Raw genomic sequence first — 16,376 nt, 5'->3', positions numbered from 1 at the left:
GCTGGTGCTTAAGTTCCACGCAGCCTCAGGCCGGCAGAACTACGTGGCTCCCGGCCTCGGGGGGAACTGCAGGCTGAAGCTGGGGCAGTGCGGTTCCCGGTTCCCTGCTCCAGCCACGGAGCCGAGGAGGTGCCGCCGTCCCCTCTGTGGAATACTCTGGAAATGGTTTTCTGACCGCGGATGTATACCTCCGCGGCGGGACGCGGAAAAGAGTTCCTCGCCGGGGCTCCCCGTCGCCCCTCGCGGTGGCTCTAGGAGGTCCCACTCCTACGGCCCTCCGAGCGACGCGGCGAAGGGCGGCGGGGAGCCGCGGCTGGCGACCGCAGAGCGGCAGTGTGAAGCCGACCATCCATTGCACGCCCGCCCCCGCCATGGCCGCCGCTAAACGGCAACGCCGGTGCCTCCCATACACCATCGATCTGTGGTTCGCTGACCAAGACCCCTTTAAGGCGGAAGGATACAATGTGCCGTGAGGCTCCCCCTTCCGTCCGTGCCTATAAAAAGCTGCCGGGGGGGCTGTAGCTCTTTCGCCGGTCCCCCACGCCCGAGACGGTAGGGACGGGATGGAGAATGGGACTGGGCCTGATGCCCCCACCGCCCCCTATCTGGCTCTCATGTCCTGAAAACGCACTGAAAACAGGCATGTGTTTGTCTTGTAGATGCCCGAGAAAGTGCAGCACGAGGAGGAGGATGCGGAGACCTTCGCCTTCCAGGCGGAGATCGCCCAGCTCATGTCGCTCATTATCAACACCTTCTATTCCAATAAGGAGATCTTCCTGCGGGAGCTCATCTCCAACGCCTCCGACGTGAGCCCGGGCGGGAGCGGGCTCCTTCCTGTGCCGGGGCGTCGGGGTCGGGCTGGTGTCCTTGCAGGGGTGCCCGGGGAGAGGCCGATTCCTGGCTCTCCGGGAGGGCTTGTGCGGGGAGGGTTGGAGGAGGCCGTGTCGAGCATTCCTCTCTCCTCTAGGCCCTGGATAAGATCCGCTACGAGAGCCTGACCGACCCCTCCAAGCTGGACAGTGGGAAAGACCTGAAAATTGACATCATCCCCAACCCCGGGGACCGCACGCTGACCCTGGTGGACACTGGCATTGGGATGACAAAAGCAGACCTCATCAACAACCTGGGCACCATTGCCAAATCTGGGACCAAAGCCTTCATGGAAGCCCTGCAGGTGGGTTGCCTTGGGCTGCATGGGTTCCCTGGGTCACTGGCTGGCACTGAATGTACAGATAATAAATAAACAATAAAAAGGCTCTCCTGCCTTGTTTGCCATGGGAAATGTTGGCCTACTCAAGTGTGCTTCCCCCACCTTTCCAACACCAGGGAGGAGCTGAGGGTAGAGCTGGTTGCCTGTTGGCACTTGCATGTTTTTCTCTGTGTGCTTGACCCAATTCTTTGCTGCTGTGAATCAGTCACAGACATTTTCTACCTCCACCCTGCTCTTAGCAGCTGCTCTCTGCTTTCACAGGCTGGCGCAGACATCTCCATGATCGGGCAGTTTGGTGTGGGTTTCTATTCTGCCTATCTGGTGGCTGAGAAGGTGGTTGTCATTACCAAGCACAATGATGATGAGCAGTATGCCTGGGAGTCGTCAGCTGGGGGCTCGTTCACTGTCCGAACTGACCACGGTGCGTATTGTACAGAAAGCCAAGCATGTTTTCCTGCCAGCAGCTCCCCTTTGGCTGGTGCTCCCCAGGGCCATGCTGCACTGTCAGTCACACTGGTTAATGCTGGCTGTCACATAATGCTGAGGCTGGAGGAGCTGGCTGATGTTTCTCTCTCCACGCTGCAGGTGAGCCCATTGGACGTGGCACCAAAGTGATCCTGCACTTGAAGGAGGATCAGACTGAGTACTTGGAGGAGCGTCGTGTGAAAGAGGTGGTGAAGAAGCACTCCCAGTTCATTGGCTACCCCATCACGCTCTATGTACGTAAGGAAGGGGCTGTGGGGGCCAGATGGAAAGCTGGAGGTAGGGGTGGGTGGTGTTTGAAACAGGAGCACACAAAAGGCCCAGTGTACGATCCCTTTTGGTCCCTTTCTGTAGTTCCTGGCTGCTGGGCACTGGGCAGTGGTGCTCTCAGCTTCTGTGGCCAAAGGTGGTTTGAGGCTGGGGGCTTACTGGAGGTGAAGGAGGTGGGTATCCAGCCACAATAAAGGCCTTTGATCTCTGCAGCTGAAGATCATCTTAAATCAGCCATGGAAAAAGGAGAGTTCCTGCCACTTTTCTCAGACACAGCTTTTGGTTGTGCGACAGGGGGCTTTTGAGGACTGGTTCCAAGAGCTTTCATTCCAGATGATACACTTGTTTGGCTTTGGAGGATACCGTTTTGCTCATCTGGAGCTAAAGGGTTCTTGGTAATTTCAGGCTAAACCTGACTATTGCTTGTTTCTTTCTCCACAGCTGGAGAAAGAACGTGAGAAAGAGATCAGTGATGATGAAGCAGAGGAGGAAAAAGATGAGAAGGAGGAAGAGTCAGTGTCCAAAGATGAAGAGAAACCCAAAATCGAGGATGTAGGCTCTGATGATGAGGAGGAGGGAGACAAAGGCAAGAAGAAAAAGACCAAGAAAATCAAGGAGAAGTACATTGACCAGGAGGAGCTGAACAAGACCAAACCAATTTGGACCCGCAACCCTGATGACATCACCCAGGAGGAGTATGGCGAGTTCTACAAGAGCCTCACCAATGACTGGGAGGACCACTTGGCCGTCAAGGTGGGTGCTGGGCTACCCTGCTTTCCAGGGAGGCCCCTTTCCAGCCCTTATCCAGAGTCACCACATGGTTGTCCCTCTGTGGGACTAGGCACTCTCAGGCCACTTGGTGATGGAGCAACCTGCACCTTGACTCCCATGTAGGTGGAAGGATTGGCAGTGCCAGTCCATCAGACAGGAGGATGTGGGGTCTCAGAGAAGCACTGACATCTCTGTCCAAGCCTGCTGTATGCCAGAGAACCTTGGCACACAGGGGATAGTGGGCCTCAGCAGGAGGAAATACAGGCTGCTTGGATGCTAGAGATGTTGCTGTGCCCCTTTGCCAGCCCCAGTGATGAAGAGTGGCAGTTCAGCCTCCCTGCTGTGGGAGCTGGAGAAAGGAGAAATTGAGCACCCCATCAGCTGTCTTTTTTTCCTGGTTCCACAGCACTTCTCTGTGGAAGGGCAGCTGGAGTTCAGGGCCCTGCTTTTCATCCCACGCCGTGCCCCTTTTGACCTCTTTGAGAACAAGAAGAAGAAGAACAACATTAAGCTGTATGTGAGGCGGGTCTTCATCATGGACAGCTGTGACGAGCTCATCCCTGAATACCTAAGTAAGAGCCCCTGCCTCAGCCTCCCAGTGCAGAGCTGGGATCCCCACAGCCTGTGGTTCCACTTCCAGTACAGAGGGGCTGGATGAGGCGCTGGCTGGTGTGGGTGCATAGCAGTCTGTGTTTTAGCTCTTTTCTTGCTGTGTTGAAGCTCAGAATCCTTAACCTGACAGCTGTTTTCATTCCCCCTATGCAGACTTCATCCGGGGTGTTGTGGACTCAGAGGACCTTCCTCTGAACATTTCTCGTGAGATGCTCCAGCAGAGCAAGATCCTCAAAGTGATCCGCAAAAACATCGTGAAGAAATGCTTGGAGCTCTTTTCTGAGCTGGCAGAAGACAAAGAGAACTACAAGAAATTTTACGAAGCTTTTTCTAAGAATCTGAAGGTGAGTTGGGCACCCTACCCCTGGAGGAGAGAAGGGCCCATGACCCATCTGCCTGAGGAGCAGTCTTGTTGCTATGCTGTGTCTCCTCTGCATGGATATTAGGATAAAGGGAGTGGGTCTTGTGAATGTCTCGTAGTGGGCCCTTTGTGGGCACCTGTCCCCTCTGGCTGCCCTAGGCCAAACACTCAAATGATCAGGAGCTGGGCAGATGGCTGTGCCTCAGGGGCAGCCAAGTGCATCCAAGTCCTGTCCTGGAGACTTCATACATCTCTTCTGTTCCCAGCTGGGCATCCATGAGGACTCCACCAACCGAAAGCGCCTTTCGGAGCTGCTGCGGTACCACACGTCCCAGTCAGGCGAGGAGGTGACTTCGCTTTCGGAGTACGTGTCCCGTATGAAGGAGAACCAGAAGAGTATCTACTACATCACAGGTGAGCCAGAGCTCCTCTGAGCCTAGCAAGGCAGAGGCAGGTAATCTGTATACAAACCCTAATTTAAAACACTTCCTGCTGCCTTCAGCAGGTCACCTCTGCTGAATTACAGCTCATTCCTGGGGGCTGGGGAAAAGCCACCATGCCAAGAACCCTGGCTGCTGCCAGTTTTATTTTAGGGGTTCCAAGTGACTGGTGGTGTTTGTCCTGCTGTAACCAGCTCTTACCTCTTGGTGATGTTTCATTTCTACCCTCCACAAACACAGGGGAGAGTAAGGAGCAGGTGGCTAACTCAGCCTTTGTGGAGCGCGTGCGGAAGCGTGGCTTTGAGGTGGTGTACATGACAGAGCCCATTGATGAGTACTGTGTGCAGCAGCTCAAGGAGTTTGATGGCAAGACCCTGGTATCAGTCACCAAAGAGGGGCTGGAGCTGCCTGAGGACGAGGAAGAGAAAAAAAAGATGGAGGAGAGCAAGGCCAAGTTTGAGAACCTGTGCAAACTTATGAAGGAAATCCTGGACAAGAAGGTGGAGAAGGTGAGAGGGGCAGGGAGCTTAGCCCTGCGCTGGAGGGAGGAGGGCTGGGCCCTCCGTGCTGCAGGTGAGGGCCCCTGCTCAATGCATGCCTCTCATCTCCTGCAGAGGAGCCGCTAGAGGAGACTGGAGGTCCCAGCATGCACCATCTTGCTCTAAGCAGCCAGGCTGCAGGCGAGGGGCACTGACCCAAATACGTGCATTGATGGGAGAGGGTAAGTGTGGGAAACATGCAGTGGGTGCTCTGAGTGCTGGCTGAGCTGTCCGAATTAGTCTGCAGCAGTCCTGGATCTGCTTGGAGCATCTCTGCTTGCTTTGGGGTGTCCCCAGGTGAACCAGGGGCAAAGACTTAGGCTGTAGTGTGCTGTGGCTGGGCCCAGTCCAGGGCTTAGGGGGGCCTTGCTCAGCTGACCCTTGGCTATGTTGGCAGGTCACAGTCTCAAACCGGTTGGTCTCGTCCCCCTGCTGCATTGTCACCAGCACCTACGGCTGGACAGCCAACATGGAGCGCATCATGAAGGCTCAGGCACTGCGGGACAACTCGACCATGGGCTATATGATGGCCAAGAAGCACCTGGAGATCAACCCTGACCATCTAATCGTAGAAACCCTTCGCCAGAAGGCTGATGCTGACAAGAATGACAAAGCTGTTAAAGATCTGGTGGTGCTGCTCTTTGAGACTGCTCTGCTGTCCTCTGGTTTCTCCCTGGAAGATCCCCAGACCCACTCCAACCGCATCTACAGGATGATCAAACTCGGGCTTGGTGAGTATCCATGCCACTTCTCAAGCCTGCAGCAGGCCTGCAAGCAGGTTAACTGGTCAGGCTGGTGTCTTGGGGCAGGGAGAGGCCACTAAGGGAGCCATGCTGCTATGGTGTGCTGAAGTGGCTCTGTACATGAGGTGGCCAGGAGAAGGTGTAAACCTGGAACAAGGTACTTCTGGAGGGCTCAGGACTCTGGGTGGACTGCCCTGTCCTCCACAACACCAGGAGCCACCACCAGGATGTTCAGATGACAAGCTGAGGCTTTTTATTCCTTCAGAATAAATGTGAAAAGTCTGTCATGGATTATGTGACCCATTTGGAAAAACAGCTTGTGCTTGCACACAGCCTTTTCCTCCAAATTCAGCTAAAAATGTAAGTCAGAAGGTGCTGTGGCTTGGCACAACTAACTTGGTAACCCTGTGCTGCCTAGTCTCAGTAGGAATAGGGTGTTTTGTTAGTCAAGCTGCAGGTAAGGGGAGTGTATGGTAGTAAAATTTTCTGTTCAGAGTATACCGAAACAGCAACCTGCAGGGTTTGAAACTGATGAGCTCTAGAATCTTGCAACTGCTTTAGTTGTGACTTGACTGGATTTACTTCATTTTTCTCTAGAGAAATGCTCATGGCTTAAACCACATTCTCCTGGCTTAAACTCCAGGCTTTGTGCTGCTAGGTGACAAATCTTTTGTAGTTAATCTTAATTGGCTAAGGAGTGCACTCTAATGGCATAGGTAGTATCCATATAGTAGTGTAGATGTTACTGGGAAGATGCTTCTGATTCAGGATTAGTGCTGGAGTTGACAATTACTAGTAAGAATGTTGACTTGCAATTATTAGTTTTTAGCCTGGAGGAAAGGAGACTGAGAGGTGACCTCATTGCAGTGTACAGCTTCCTCACCAGGGGAAGCAGAGGGCCTGCATTGGTACCTTCCCTGTGGTGTCTGGTAACAGGACCTGAGGGAATGTCATGAAGTTTTGTCAGGGGAGGTTTAGGTTGGATATTAGTTAAAGGTTTCTTACCCAGAGAGTGGGTTGGCCAAGGAACAGACTCTCCAGGGAAGTGGTCACAGCACCAAGCCTGCCAGCATTCAAGAAGTGTTTGGACAACACTCTGAAGCACACGGTGTGATTGTTGGGCCTGTCCTGTGTAGAGCCAGGAGCAGGACTTCAATGATCCTTGTGGGTCCCTTCCAAATCAGAATATTCTATGATTCTGTGAACTATTGGATGCTAATAGTATCATTCCTCAGGCTGGGGGTAGGAGCCAGGTTTGCTCTGGGAGAGGCTGTGCATCTGGGATTAGGTGTCATTTGGAGGCCTTACCTCTTCCTTTCCTCCCCTCTCCCAGGCATAGATGAAGATGAGGTGGCTGCAGAGGAGCCCAGTGCAGCTGCCCCTGAGGAAATCCCCCCTCTGGAGGGAGATGAAGATACATCCCGCATGGAAGAGGTAGACTAAAGGAGGAAGGCTCTTCCTTCACCTGCCAGACCCCTGCTCTATCATGTTTGCTTAGATGATGGTCTGCTCCCACCAGCTGCTACTGACTTCTTGGTGGTGTCTGTTCTTTTGGCTCTGTTTGGTTGGGGTTGTTTTTGGCAGGGTGCAGGAGGGCATGATTCCATTTGTTAGTAGTGATTCAGGTAGCCTGAGGCCTGTCTGTTCTGTGTCTTTCTGCTTGTGTAGGAACAGCTGATGGGGAGCGGAGGTGTGAGGAGGCATCAGGCTTCCCTCTCTCCCCTCATGGAGTGTCCCATGTTACCAGTAGGCATCAAACTGTCCTTATTCCACTGGGGTGGGAGAGCCCTTCCTCCAAACTGCTGCCTCCCCGAATCCCCAGGATAGCATAATGTGTTTTGGTTGGGTTTTGTTTGAGTATTTTTCTGGATTTTTGTTCTACTGAAATTAAAGAATTGATGATTTACATGGTGGGGTCCCTTGTGTTTCATGCCTGCTCTGCTGAGGAAAATGTCTCAGCCTGTTCCTGAGGGCACTGAACTCTGCTGTGTAGGTCTGTGCCCTGCTTTAGGAGATCTTTATCTCTTCCATGCCCTGGCAGGATGAAGTGGGTGGAAGGACCACATGATCTGCTGTGCAGGTGGGGTCATCTCCAATGAGCAGTGGTTCTCCACCTGGAGAGCTGCATGCCCCCCAGCCTGGGAGCAAATTTCGAGTCTGTGTGGGACAGCTGGCTGAGCTGCTGTTGGCTGGTTTGACCTGAGCACTCTGGGGCAGGACAGTGGCAGGAGCCATCTGCCTGTTCCATTGCAGCATGGAGCAGGGTGTGGAGTGACAGCTCAGGACTGGTGTCAAGCTGCCTCTCTTCAGCTGTTGGGCCAAAGACTCAAATCCTTTCCTCCCACCTCCAGCCTGCCCTTTCTGGCCTTCTGCAGCCATTGGATGTTGGGAAGTATCTGCCTTCTTTCCATCTATGTCCTAGAAGAGAAGCCTGGGACATCACCTCTGACTGAGCTGCCCTTTGCACTGAGCTCCCACTCTGTGAGGTTTGTCACCCCTGGCCACAATGGCCCTTGGGGTCTGTCAGAGAAAAGTGACACTTAACTTCTTGTGCTGCATTAAGTTCTCTTGCTGCCCACATGCCAGCTGCCACAGGCACAAAATGGAATGGACTTTAGCAAGTATCCATCTTCAACAGGGAGGCAGAGCCTGCTGGAATCCTTTGTGCACACCCAGACACTGACTGTGCTGCCCGTGTGGCAGCTGTGTGGGTGCAGCCTGCTAGGGCAGTGGTGGAGCTGAGCTAGCAAATTGCTTAAAACCAGGATTTCTGTCTCAATAGCAAGTATTGCCAAATAGTGAATCAGTCAAAATTAACTTCTTAAGTTAATGTCCTGGGTTTTCTTTTTCCACTAATGTTTTGTTTAAATCTACATTTAAATTATAAAGGTTATCTCATTGTATCCCATTCCTAACCTGGCAATGTGGGTTTTTGTTGTTTTGTTTTTAATCAAAGGAAATCACATTCCATTTTCAGTCTGTCAGCAGATGGTGAGTGCAGACATTTGGGTGAATTTGTAAGGCAGGATGAAAAGCTGTGAGGTTGTACAGGCACCTCTAAAAGCTCAGAGCTAGAAAAGGAGCACTGGTAAAACTGCTGGAGAGCCAAGTGCTCTGAAGCCTGGGCTGTGCTCAGCACCAGCTCTGGTATCCCTCCAGGCTCAACTACATCACCACTGTTCCTAATCTCCTCCTCTGTTTCCCCTGCAACCCTCACCTGCGTGTCCCCTTTCCCTAGCTGTGTTAGGCCGCAGCCCTGTCTCTGACCCCATATTCACCCTTGCCCACACAGTTTTTCACCAGGCCTCCCATACCAGGCCAGGAGGATGGACCTTCCACACCTCAAGCCTCTCCTGGCTCTGGCTGCAGCAGTACAGCCCACAAAGTGCTGCAGCACCGCCTGCCCTGGTTGCCATGTGCTCAGCAGGCCTCTGTATCACCTCTGGGTAGCTACACCCACTGGGAATTCTTTAAGTTGCACCATGCAGAGAGAACCTAGGAGCCACACTAGGCTCAGGTTAATGGCTCCTTCACCTGCCCCCCAGCACAAGCAGCATTCCAAGCCTGGCTGTGCTCCCCAGTTGAGTGTGCAATGATCTCCTGCCAGGCCTTGCAGCTTGGAGTGCAGCCAGCCTTGGCAAAGACAGAGAGAGGCACCTGTATTTGGAAAGACAACTCCGCTGTCCCAGAGAGACTAGGGACACAGGAAGAGTTGGAAATCTCTTCCCTGCTTCCAAGTACATGGAAAAAAAACCCAACCAACCAAAAAAAAAAACCAACCCACATTTACACCCATGGCACGATATGCAGCATATTTTTAATTTAATAAAATAAAAAGAGAAAAAAGTTGCCTTGCAAAAGTACCAAAACCTGCTGGTTTGTCAGTCAGGTTCTGTTGATGAGAAAAGGATTGACAGATAAAACCCAGGCTTGTGGGGAGGAACAGCTTTCACTGCTCCATCCCCGGCTGTCTGTGGAGCAGGAACAAGGCACCGGCGAGCGGGCTCTGCCCCGTGTCCCAGCCCTCCAGGCACAGACTCTGGCCAGCCCCTGGGAAAAAAAGGGCCAGTGCCTCCAGGTGGCAGGAAAAAGGGCTTGTTTGTGCTTGTCTGAATCGCAACTGCAAAGCCCAGAAACCACGGCACTGAGGGAGCCCGAGGTGCAGCCTTTGGCCTGTAGGAGCAGCAGATGTAACCAAAAAGCAACCTCAAAGGACTCAGCAAGCCTTGGGAACTGTCCAGCTCAGGTGCTGCATAAAAATCAGCCTGGGCTGAGGGGGAAAGAAAAGTGTCCTGGAGCAGGGGTAAAGAATTGATAAAACCAAACTGGGAGGTACTGGCTTTCACTGCAGTGCCCTCCCAGAGCAGATCCCAGGCCTAGGGTAGGACAGGCTGGGAGTCCTTCCCTCGCCTGTGCCTGTACTACCCAGAGCCCCTCCTGGAATGGAGAAGAGCACTCCCCACCCTTGGATGGGCTCAGCTTGGGATTTGCCTCACTCAGAGGTGTTTCAAAAAGAAACCTAGTGTTTTGCTTGCCCTTTCCTCCTGCCAAGCTCTGTAGTACTAACAGAAATGGAGGAGCTTTAGCCAGAGGCAAGACAGTGCCAGGGAAGAGTTCCCTTGCTCATCAGTGACTTTGGGGAGAAGCCACAAGACAGAGGTGGGGCAGAAATACCAGCAGCCCCATGCTGGTGTGTCCCCAGGCCTGTGCCTTGGCTGAAGTCTTTAACCTATTAAGGCAAATGGAAAGGCTTGGAGCTGCGTCAGCCCAGAGCGTTTCCTGGGCTTGTTCCAGCCCCTTTCCCAGGAAAAGCAGGTGGAAAACTGAGTCACTGGTCCTGCCTATCTATACCCCACTCTTCTTCTCAGCGGGTTCTGAGAAAATCCAGCAAATGCCCTTCAAGTGGAGGCAGGACAGCAGGCATGGCTTACATGCCATGGCCTCAGCTTCCTTAGACCTTCTGAACAGCGGTCTCGCCCGGCGGGAGCTTCTTGCTGCGCTTCTTCATGCGGCTGCGGGCGTAGACACGCAGGAAGAGGGCCATGAAGACAACGGCTATGCCCAGCCCACCCACCACAGTGACAGTGTGCCCGTAGATGAGGCAGGAGAGGAGGATGGCAAAGGCCTGCCGCAGTGTCATGATGATGGTGAAGACAGCTGCCCCGAACTGGTTGATGGTGTAGAAGATGAAGAGCTGGCCACAGGCGGAGCACACAGAGAGCAGCACGGCGTGGGCGGTGAACTCCGAGTGGCGGGCCATGAAGCGCAGCGACTCCAGCAAGGCACCCTGCTCCAAGAGCGAGCCCACGGTGAAAAGGCAGGAGAAGACGTTGACACCAAACATCATCTGCACGGGAGACATCTTGTAGGTGAAGAGAGCATCCTGCCAGTTGGAGGTGAAGCTGTCGAAGATGATGTAGCCAGCCAGGAGCACTATGCCAGAGAAAGTGGTGACAGTGGACACCGTCCTGTTAGGAGCGCTGGAGAGCAGGAACATGCTGACCCCCACGGAGATGAGGGCAGCAGTCAGATACTCCCAGTACTCATAGCTCTTGCGTGACACCAGTTTGCCCATCATCATCACTGGGATCACTTTGGAGGCCTTGGCCAGCACTTGGGTGGGGAAGCTGATGTATTTGAGTGCCTCATACTGACACCAGCTGCTGAGGATGTTGGAGAGGGAGGCAAAGGAGTATTTGTACATAGGAGCCCCATGGCGTGGCTGCTTGGTCAGGGCGCAGTACAGACCAGCCACTGTGAAGGCCAGGATGCGGTTCATGAACACGAGGAACTGGGAGTCCTTGAACTTCTCTCCAGGGTCTGTTTCAGTGGCACCATATGTTCTCGTCATCACACGCTCCTGGAGGACACCCCATGTGAGGTAGGAAATCTGCAAAGCAGCAGGAGTACAGGCAGAGTCAGGACCCACAACAGCAGTTGCCAGCAACAACAGGAAGAACAGACCTCAGGAGATCCTTGCTTTCCCCATGTTGGAATTCAGGACATCCCTCTGGCTGTCCTGGATTGCCTGAACCCCTGCCAAGGGGCTCAGAGACCTTGGCACAGAGCCCAAGATGCCTGTGACTTTGATTATAACCCATGGAAAAAATTATCAACCTTATATGAGGATCTGCAAGCCACGAAAGTCTAAGTAGAATAATAATTAGTTTGTCACAGGATGAAAAATAGATTTTTTTAGGTTTTTAGAATGGGGGTTCAGGAGGCAAGATGGAGGAATCTGGGCATGTCCAGTCTTTCTCCTTCTTCTTGGACTCCATCTTCTGCTGTGATGCTTTTGGATTGTTTTAAGGTAGAAACTCACTGTCTAGCATAGGTGATAGGTATTGGGAAGTTATGGTAAATAATGTACATGTAGCTTTTAGTATAAAAGATAACACTGCCCCGAGGGCAGTCAGTGTGCCTCTGTCTGACCTGCTGAACGGACCTCGGCAGGTCAGAGAAAGAATTTTATAGATAAACAATAAACAACCTTGAGAATGAGAACAGAAGAATTCTGACTCCTTCTTTGACTGCCAGGCTGGGAAACAAGACTTTCTAACGCATCTCAGGGTCACTCTGAGCAGCAGAAGTCCTGAGATCCGCAGCGTTGCTCACCCTCTGCATGGCAATGCTTCCCGGAGACACTGGGAGACAGGACCACCTCCCACTCCACCCATCTGAGCCAACCTGCTGATCCATGTGGTTACAACCAGGAACATCCTGTTCCAAAGCACACTGCTGCTCAGTGGGCAGGGGAGAAAAGCCCACAATGCAAACATCCTGGTGAGAGTGAGCAGTTAGCTCTGAGCTGCTTTAAGCCTGTGGAACCAGACTGACCGAATCAGGGAACACCACTGATAAACAACTGCGGTTTTGGTGCCAGCTCCCTGCGGCAGGTCCTGGCACTTTTCCCAGTGGGCTCTGCATTGGTTTTCACTTCCAGCTCCCTAGGCCTGGTTTTTACATCCAAATCAATTCTAATTTCAAAACCAGCAGACAAAATTGTCCACGAGGGATGATCACTGTCGTGGTTGTCATCTTCACTACTTTTGGTGCAACACCAAGCCTCTCACAGAAGTAACAGACTTCCTCTCACCACACATCTCCCAAGAAAGTAAGACACAGAGAGATGGAAGAATTTGGTGGCCAACAGCATGTCTGAAAAGGCTGGGGGAGTAACCCAGAGAGTGAATTGTTTCCTGGCTGCAGGACACCTCGGTTTTTCTATCTCACTGCCCACACTGCTATTTCTTGTCCTCATAGATCAAAAAAGTTGCCCTTCCTGATGATGCTCAGGCTGTGACTGAGACTTGGGGAATCTAAGATTTTAAATTCCTGTTTATCTGTAGCTGAATTAAGTATTTTCTCTCCAGTACTCAAATTCAATCCATCAAGGCAGAATGCATCAGCCCCAGACAGTGACCCATGGGAGAGCCTGGGATAAAAGAGGGCACAAACTATGTGCTGATCTGACATCAGAGCCAGAACAAAAGCAGCCTTAACAACCTGCTGAATCACAGAATTTTCAGAGGCTCTAGAGGACTGTGATCAGACAGGATCCTCCAATCCAAATGACAAAAGCTCAACGGACCTCCACAGCTCTTGGAGGTGGAATGTCCTCTCCCATCCTCCAACCCTGCCTTGATCAAGGACAGCATTGCATGCTCAGTCTCCAAGGAACTGACAGTCACTGGCCACTTCCTCCTTGCAGAATGGGACAGCCACACATGCACAGGACCCCTACCTGTAGACCAGCAGCACAGAAGAGCAGCTTGAAGACCTGTCGGGCTGTGGAGGACTCTGTGGGCTCTGCTCGGGGTGGCAGGGAGCCATCGTCCTGATGTACAGACTTCACCTCAGAGCCAAACACACAGGATTTGATGACAGGGAAGCAAATGCCTCTGCCTGAACAGGATAAAAGAAGATGGAGACATAATTAACCAAAGTCTGGGCACCACATGCTGTACCAGCCTGACGTGAAGCCTTCCTCCTCACTAGCCTCCAGATCTGCTAGCACAGGGGCCTCAGAGAAATTTGTTTCAGGACAGCATCTGGACAGCACTGGGACACAGCTCTGTGAGAGGTGAGGCTGAGGAAGGGAAGCTCCTGCTCCTACCTGTCTCCAAGTAGTTCCTTCTCTTGAAGTACTGGATGAGGAGGAAGCCCGGTACCACAATGCTGGCATAGCCAGCAGCATTAACAAAGAAGCGGAAGAGCCAGAAGTCCCCCCACGAGTCCTGCAGGGCAGGGGCGATCTCTTCACCTGCAGCCATCGCAGGGAGGGAGGCCAGCAGGAGGGGAATGCAAAATCTGCGGAGAGAGAAAGAGGCAGGTGGTGGGCTGCTGGTACATGGGCAGCTCCACTCCACATGCTGAAACACCAGCCCGATCCTCATCACCTGTAATACAGCCACCCAGACCCACTGCAGTGACAACAGTGATGCTGGCAGCACACAGAGCAGGAAGAGCCCTCTGGAGCTGAAAAGCATAGGCCAGACATCTGTGTTTGCTTCTGGTAAGGGTCATTGCTCTGGAACATGTGGACTTAGAAACCTGGATTCCCAGGATTAGAGAGAACACTGCTGTAACCATCTGGTTTTGACTACACTCTTACTCCAAATGTAAGGAGCACCTCACACCTCACCTTTACAAGTTAAACTTTAGCACAGCTTTTGGGTGGAAAAGGAAAAGGTCACTGAACAGAAGAATTTACTCCTACCTAAAAGCTCATGTTTCAAGCCTGTGGCAATGAGCAACCTTTCTCTGGAAGCAAACAGTTCAGAGCTTTCCCCTCCAGCTACACCAGGTGAATGGATGAGAGGCAGGGTTTGGGGTTGCCACCCTCCCTCACCTCCCCATGCAGCCCTGGAAGTGTGCCAAGGCATTCCTCACAGCTCAGAGGAAATTACCAGGGCTCACCCATTTGACAAAACACAGCCAGAAAGCAAGACTGGAAAGGAACTTTCCTACCAGCTGTCTGGTTGGGATTTTACCAGGACTATGCAATGAGGTATAGATGATATTCTTCAGCTGTAGCTGTAGGAAGTGATTTAGCCAGCTTTAAAACAGCTTCACTAGTCCTTGAAAGAGTTCTTCCCTTCACTGTCCTCTCTCTCACAGAGGCAAACCTGCAATATTCAGGGGCACCAGGTACTCAACAGAATGAGCAAGCAGGCAACAACTTCTTACACCCAAGGCCACCTGCATCCCCCCTCACAAAGCAAGCTGCAGATTCCTGCAGCAGGGTAGAACATTTCCCTGGTCCGTGCTACATCCCTGCCCCAGTTCCCTCAATTGAAAAAGCCTCCCAGTTCCCTGGGGACCAGCTGTGGGCTGGCGAGATAAACACACACCTGAAAAGCTCCTGTGACTGAAAGAGACACAGATGTTAATTCCGCCTCCATCTGAAACAAGCGAGTCAGAGGAATTAGGCCCTATTTAGGGGTGTACCTGGCCCCAGTGTTGTATAACTGTGACCTCTAGTAGCCCCCACACGAAACTTACAAACAGAAATTTACAAACTTAGGGACTTTACTTAGAAAATTACAAACTTTAAGGACTTTAAAGGCAAGAAAGTCCCCTGCCATTTCATGAGCAAGCACTCCCATCAACCTCTTGGGAAAGACCTCAGGGACTTTTCTCATCCTCAGCTACTGTGGCCAGGCCCTTGGAGTTCAATAACCTGACCAAAGCTGGGGCTGTGTTTCACCCAGAAAACTCCCTTCTGTGACATAAAAGACAGAAATTCCCAGACCAGGAAGAGGTGCACGTGGCTAGGGGTGGATTTCTTTGCCTGCTTCCTACTCCTCTGTCTCCCCCCTCCCTGGAAAAGACAGTCTGACCCCTCCACTCAATCACTCCTGCTGCAGGGGCACCACCGCAGGCTGTACAGATGCTCCTGGGTTTGTCCGCATTAAGTAACTGTGGCTGGCGGTGGGGTGCAGAAACACCGTTCACTTTTGCAGAAGTCGGATATAAATGACAGGGTCTGTTGCCACATTTGCAATTTGAGAGGGACTATGCAAGCTCCATTCAGCACGACTGCGCCTGCTGTTACCCCGCCAGCTCCTGCAGCGCTGCCATGGGCGGAGAATGAGCTCCGCTCTCCCACAGCGACCGTGAAGAGGAGGCTATGGAGGGACAATGGCTCTCTATGCCTGCGCTAGCAATTCCCAGGCCCTGAGAGCTGACTCAGTACAGCAGCCCCTGCCCTCTCTGCCCAGGCTGGGAAGGAACAGGGACGCCAGTGTTACAGGTAGAAAGCGGGGGGGCCGAGCAGGGAGCATGCTGAGGCATGAAAGGAGCCTTATTCTGCGGAGCAGCCCAGGAGCCGAGACAACGGAACGGGCCGCTGCTCCCCTGGGCACTGCAAGGGCAGCTCTCAAAGGCACCGCTTCAGAGCCGGGCTGGCACCCAGCCCGCTGCCTGGCATGGACAGTCTGGGTCCCGGCTCTGAAAAAGATCCCTGCCTACAGCCCTGATACTCTTCAGCGCGCCTCCAGCGCCTGGCAGGGCTGAGGTCAAATGCAAGCTTGGAGCTGACAAGTCCATACTAACATCTCGGCATCTCCCTGTCCCTGCACGCAGTCGGGTCGCAGGGCTGTCTGCCCCTGTCCCCCCAGGGCGGACCGCCGCCTCTGCCCGGGGGCCACAGCAGAGGCACGGGTTCCCCGCCGGTCCCCGCCGCCCGTGGGGCACCCCCGCCCCGGGCACGGCGCGGGGCTCCCGGGAGGGGCGAGCCCTACGCCTGCCGCTCCGGGGCTCCTCTGCCCGAGGCTGCGGTGGCCCCGCGGGAGAAGCAGCGAGCGGCCGGTTGCGGGACAAGCGTGGCCCCGGCGCCGCCTCCCTGCCCGGCGGCCACGTTCGCAGCGAGCAGGCCGGCAGCGCGGCGCAGCCTTCGCCGGGAGCTGCCGCCCGCGGGCTGGCCCGCCCTCCGCGCCCGCCCCG

The 16,376-nt window shown here is 53.4% G+C and overlaps 2 protein-coding genes across 3 annotated transcripts; one reads left to right on the top strand and one right to left on the bottom strand.

Moving 5' to 3' along the window:
* The first annotated feature begins 219 nt into the window (after positions 1-219).
* HSP90AB1 (heat shock protein 90 alpha family class B member 1) lies at positions 220-7,339 on the top strand. Of its 2 annotated transcripts, none has more exons than XR_009274523.1 (12): positions 220-552; positions 660-806; positions 968-1,174; positions 1,472-1,631; positions 1,796-1,929; positions 2,405-2,716; positions 3,141-3,306; positions 3,500-3,690; positions 3,974-4,121; positions 4,388-4,656; positions 4,762-4,868; positions 5,084-5,310. XR_009274523.1 is itself a non-coding variant. In XM_058801131.1 (12 exons), exons 2-12 carry the CDS (start codon positions 660-662, stop codon positions 6,870-6,872), a joined length of 2,178 nt encoding a protein of 725 aa, XP_058657114.1. In that variant the 5' UTR covers positions 229-552; the 3' UTR covers positions 6,873-7,339. The 2 variants fall into 2 exon arrangements, 1 of the variants encoding a protein (XP_058657114.1); XM_058801131.1 differs by lacking the exon at positions 4,762-4,868 and adding an exon at positions 6,763-7,339 and having other exon boundaries at positions 229-552; positions 5,084-5,417.
* A 1,895-nt stretch (positions 7,340-9,234) lies between these two features.
* On the bottom strand, positions 9,235-13,626 carry SLC35B2 (solute carrier family 35 member B2). Its single transcript, XM_058801341.1, has 2 exons — positions 13,546-13,626; positions 9,235-11,319 (listed from the first exon to the last, which is right to left on the bottom strand). The coding sequence occupies exons 1-2, from the start codon at positions 13,624-13,626 to the stop codon at positions 10,381-10,383; spliced, it is 1,020 nt and encodes a 339-aa protein (XP_058657324.1). The 3' UTR covers positions 9,235-10,380.
* Positions 13,627-16,376: the final 2,750 nt, after the last annotated feature.

The sequence above is a fragment of the Ammospiza caudacuta genome, chromosome 3, assembly GCF_027887145.1.
Source record: "Ammospiza caudacuta isolate bAmmCau1 chromosome 3, bAmmCau1.pri, whole genome shotgun sequence".
NCBI classification, from domain to species: domain Eukaryota; kingdom Metazoa; phylum Chordata; class Aves; order Passeriformes; family Passerellidae; genus Ammospiza; species Ammospiza caudacuta.
The sequence above is the reverse complement of the archived record's forward strand: the minus strand, read 5'-3'. Positions and strand labels throughout refer to the sequence as shown.

Excerpts from the sequence above, each read along its gene's own strand:
- HSP90AB1 (XM_058801131.1), top strand. The coding sequence starts at position 660 with ATGCCCGAGAAAGTGCAGCACGAGGAGGAGGATGCGGAGACCTTCGCC. Across the intron at positions 1,175-1,471 it reads CCTTCATGGAAGCCCTGCAG|GCTGGCGCAGACATCTCCAT; the intron begins GTGGGTTGCCTT and ends CTGCTTTCACAG. Across the intron at positions 2,717-3,140 it reads AGGACCACTTGGCCGTCAAG|CACTTCTCTGTGGAAGGGCA; the intron begins GTGGGTGCTGGG and ends CTGGTTCCACAG.
- SLC35B2 (XM_058801341.1), bottom strand. The coding sequence starts at position 13,626 with ATGCTGCTGGCTATGCCAGCATTGTGGTACCGGGCTTCCTCCTCATCC. Across the intron at positions 11,320-13,545 it reads AAGGAACTACTTGGAGACAG|ATTTCCTACCTCACATGGGG; the intron begins GTAGGAGCAGGA and ends GCTGCTTTGCAG.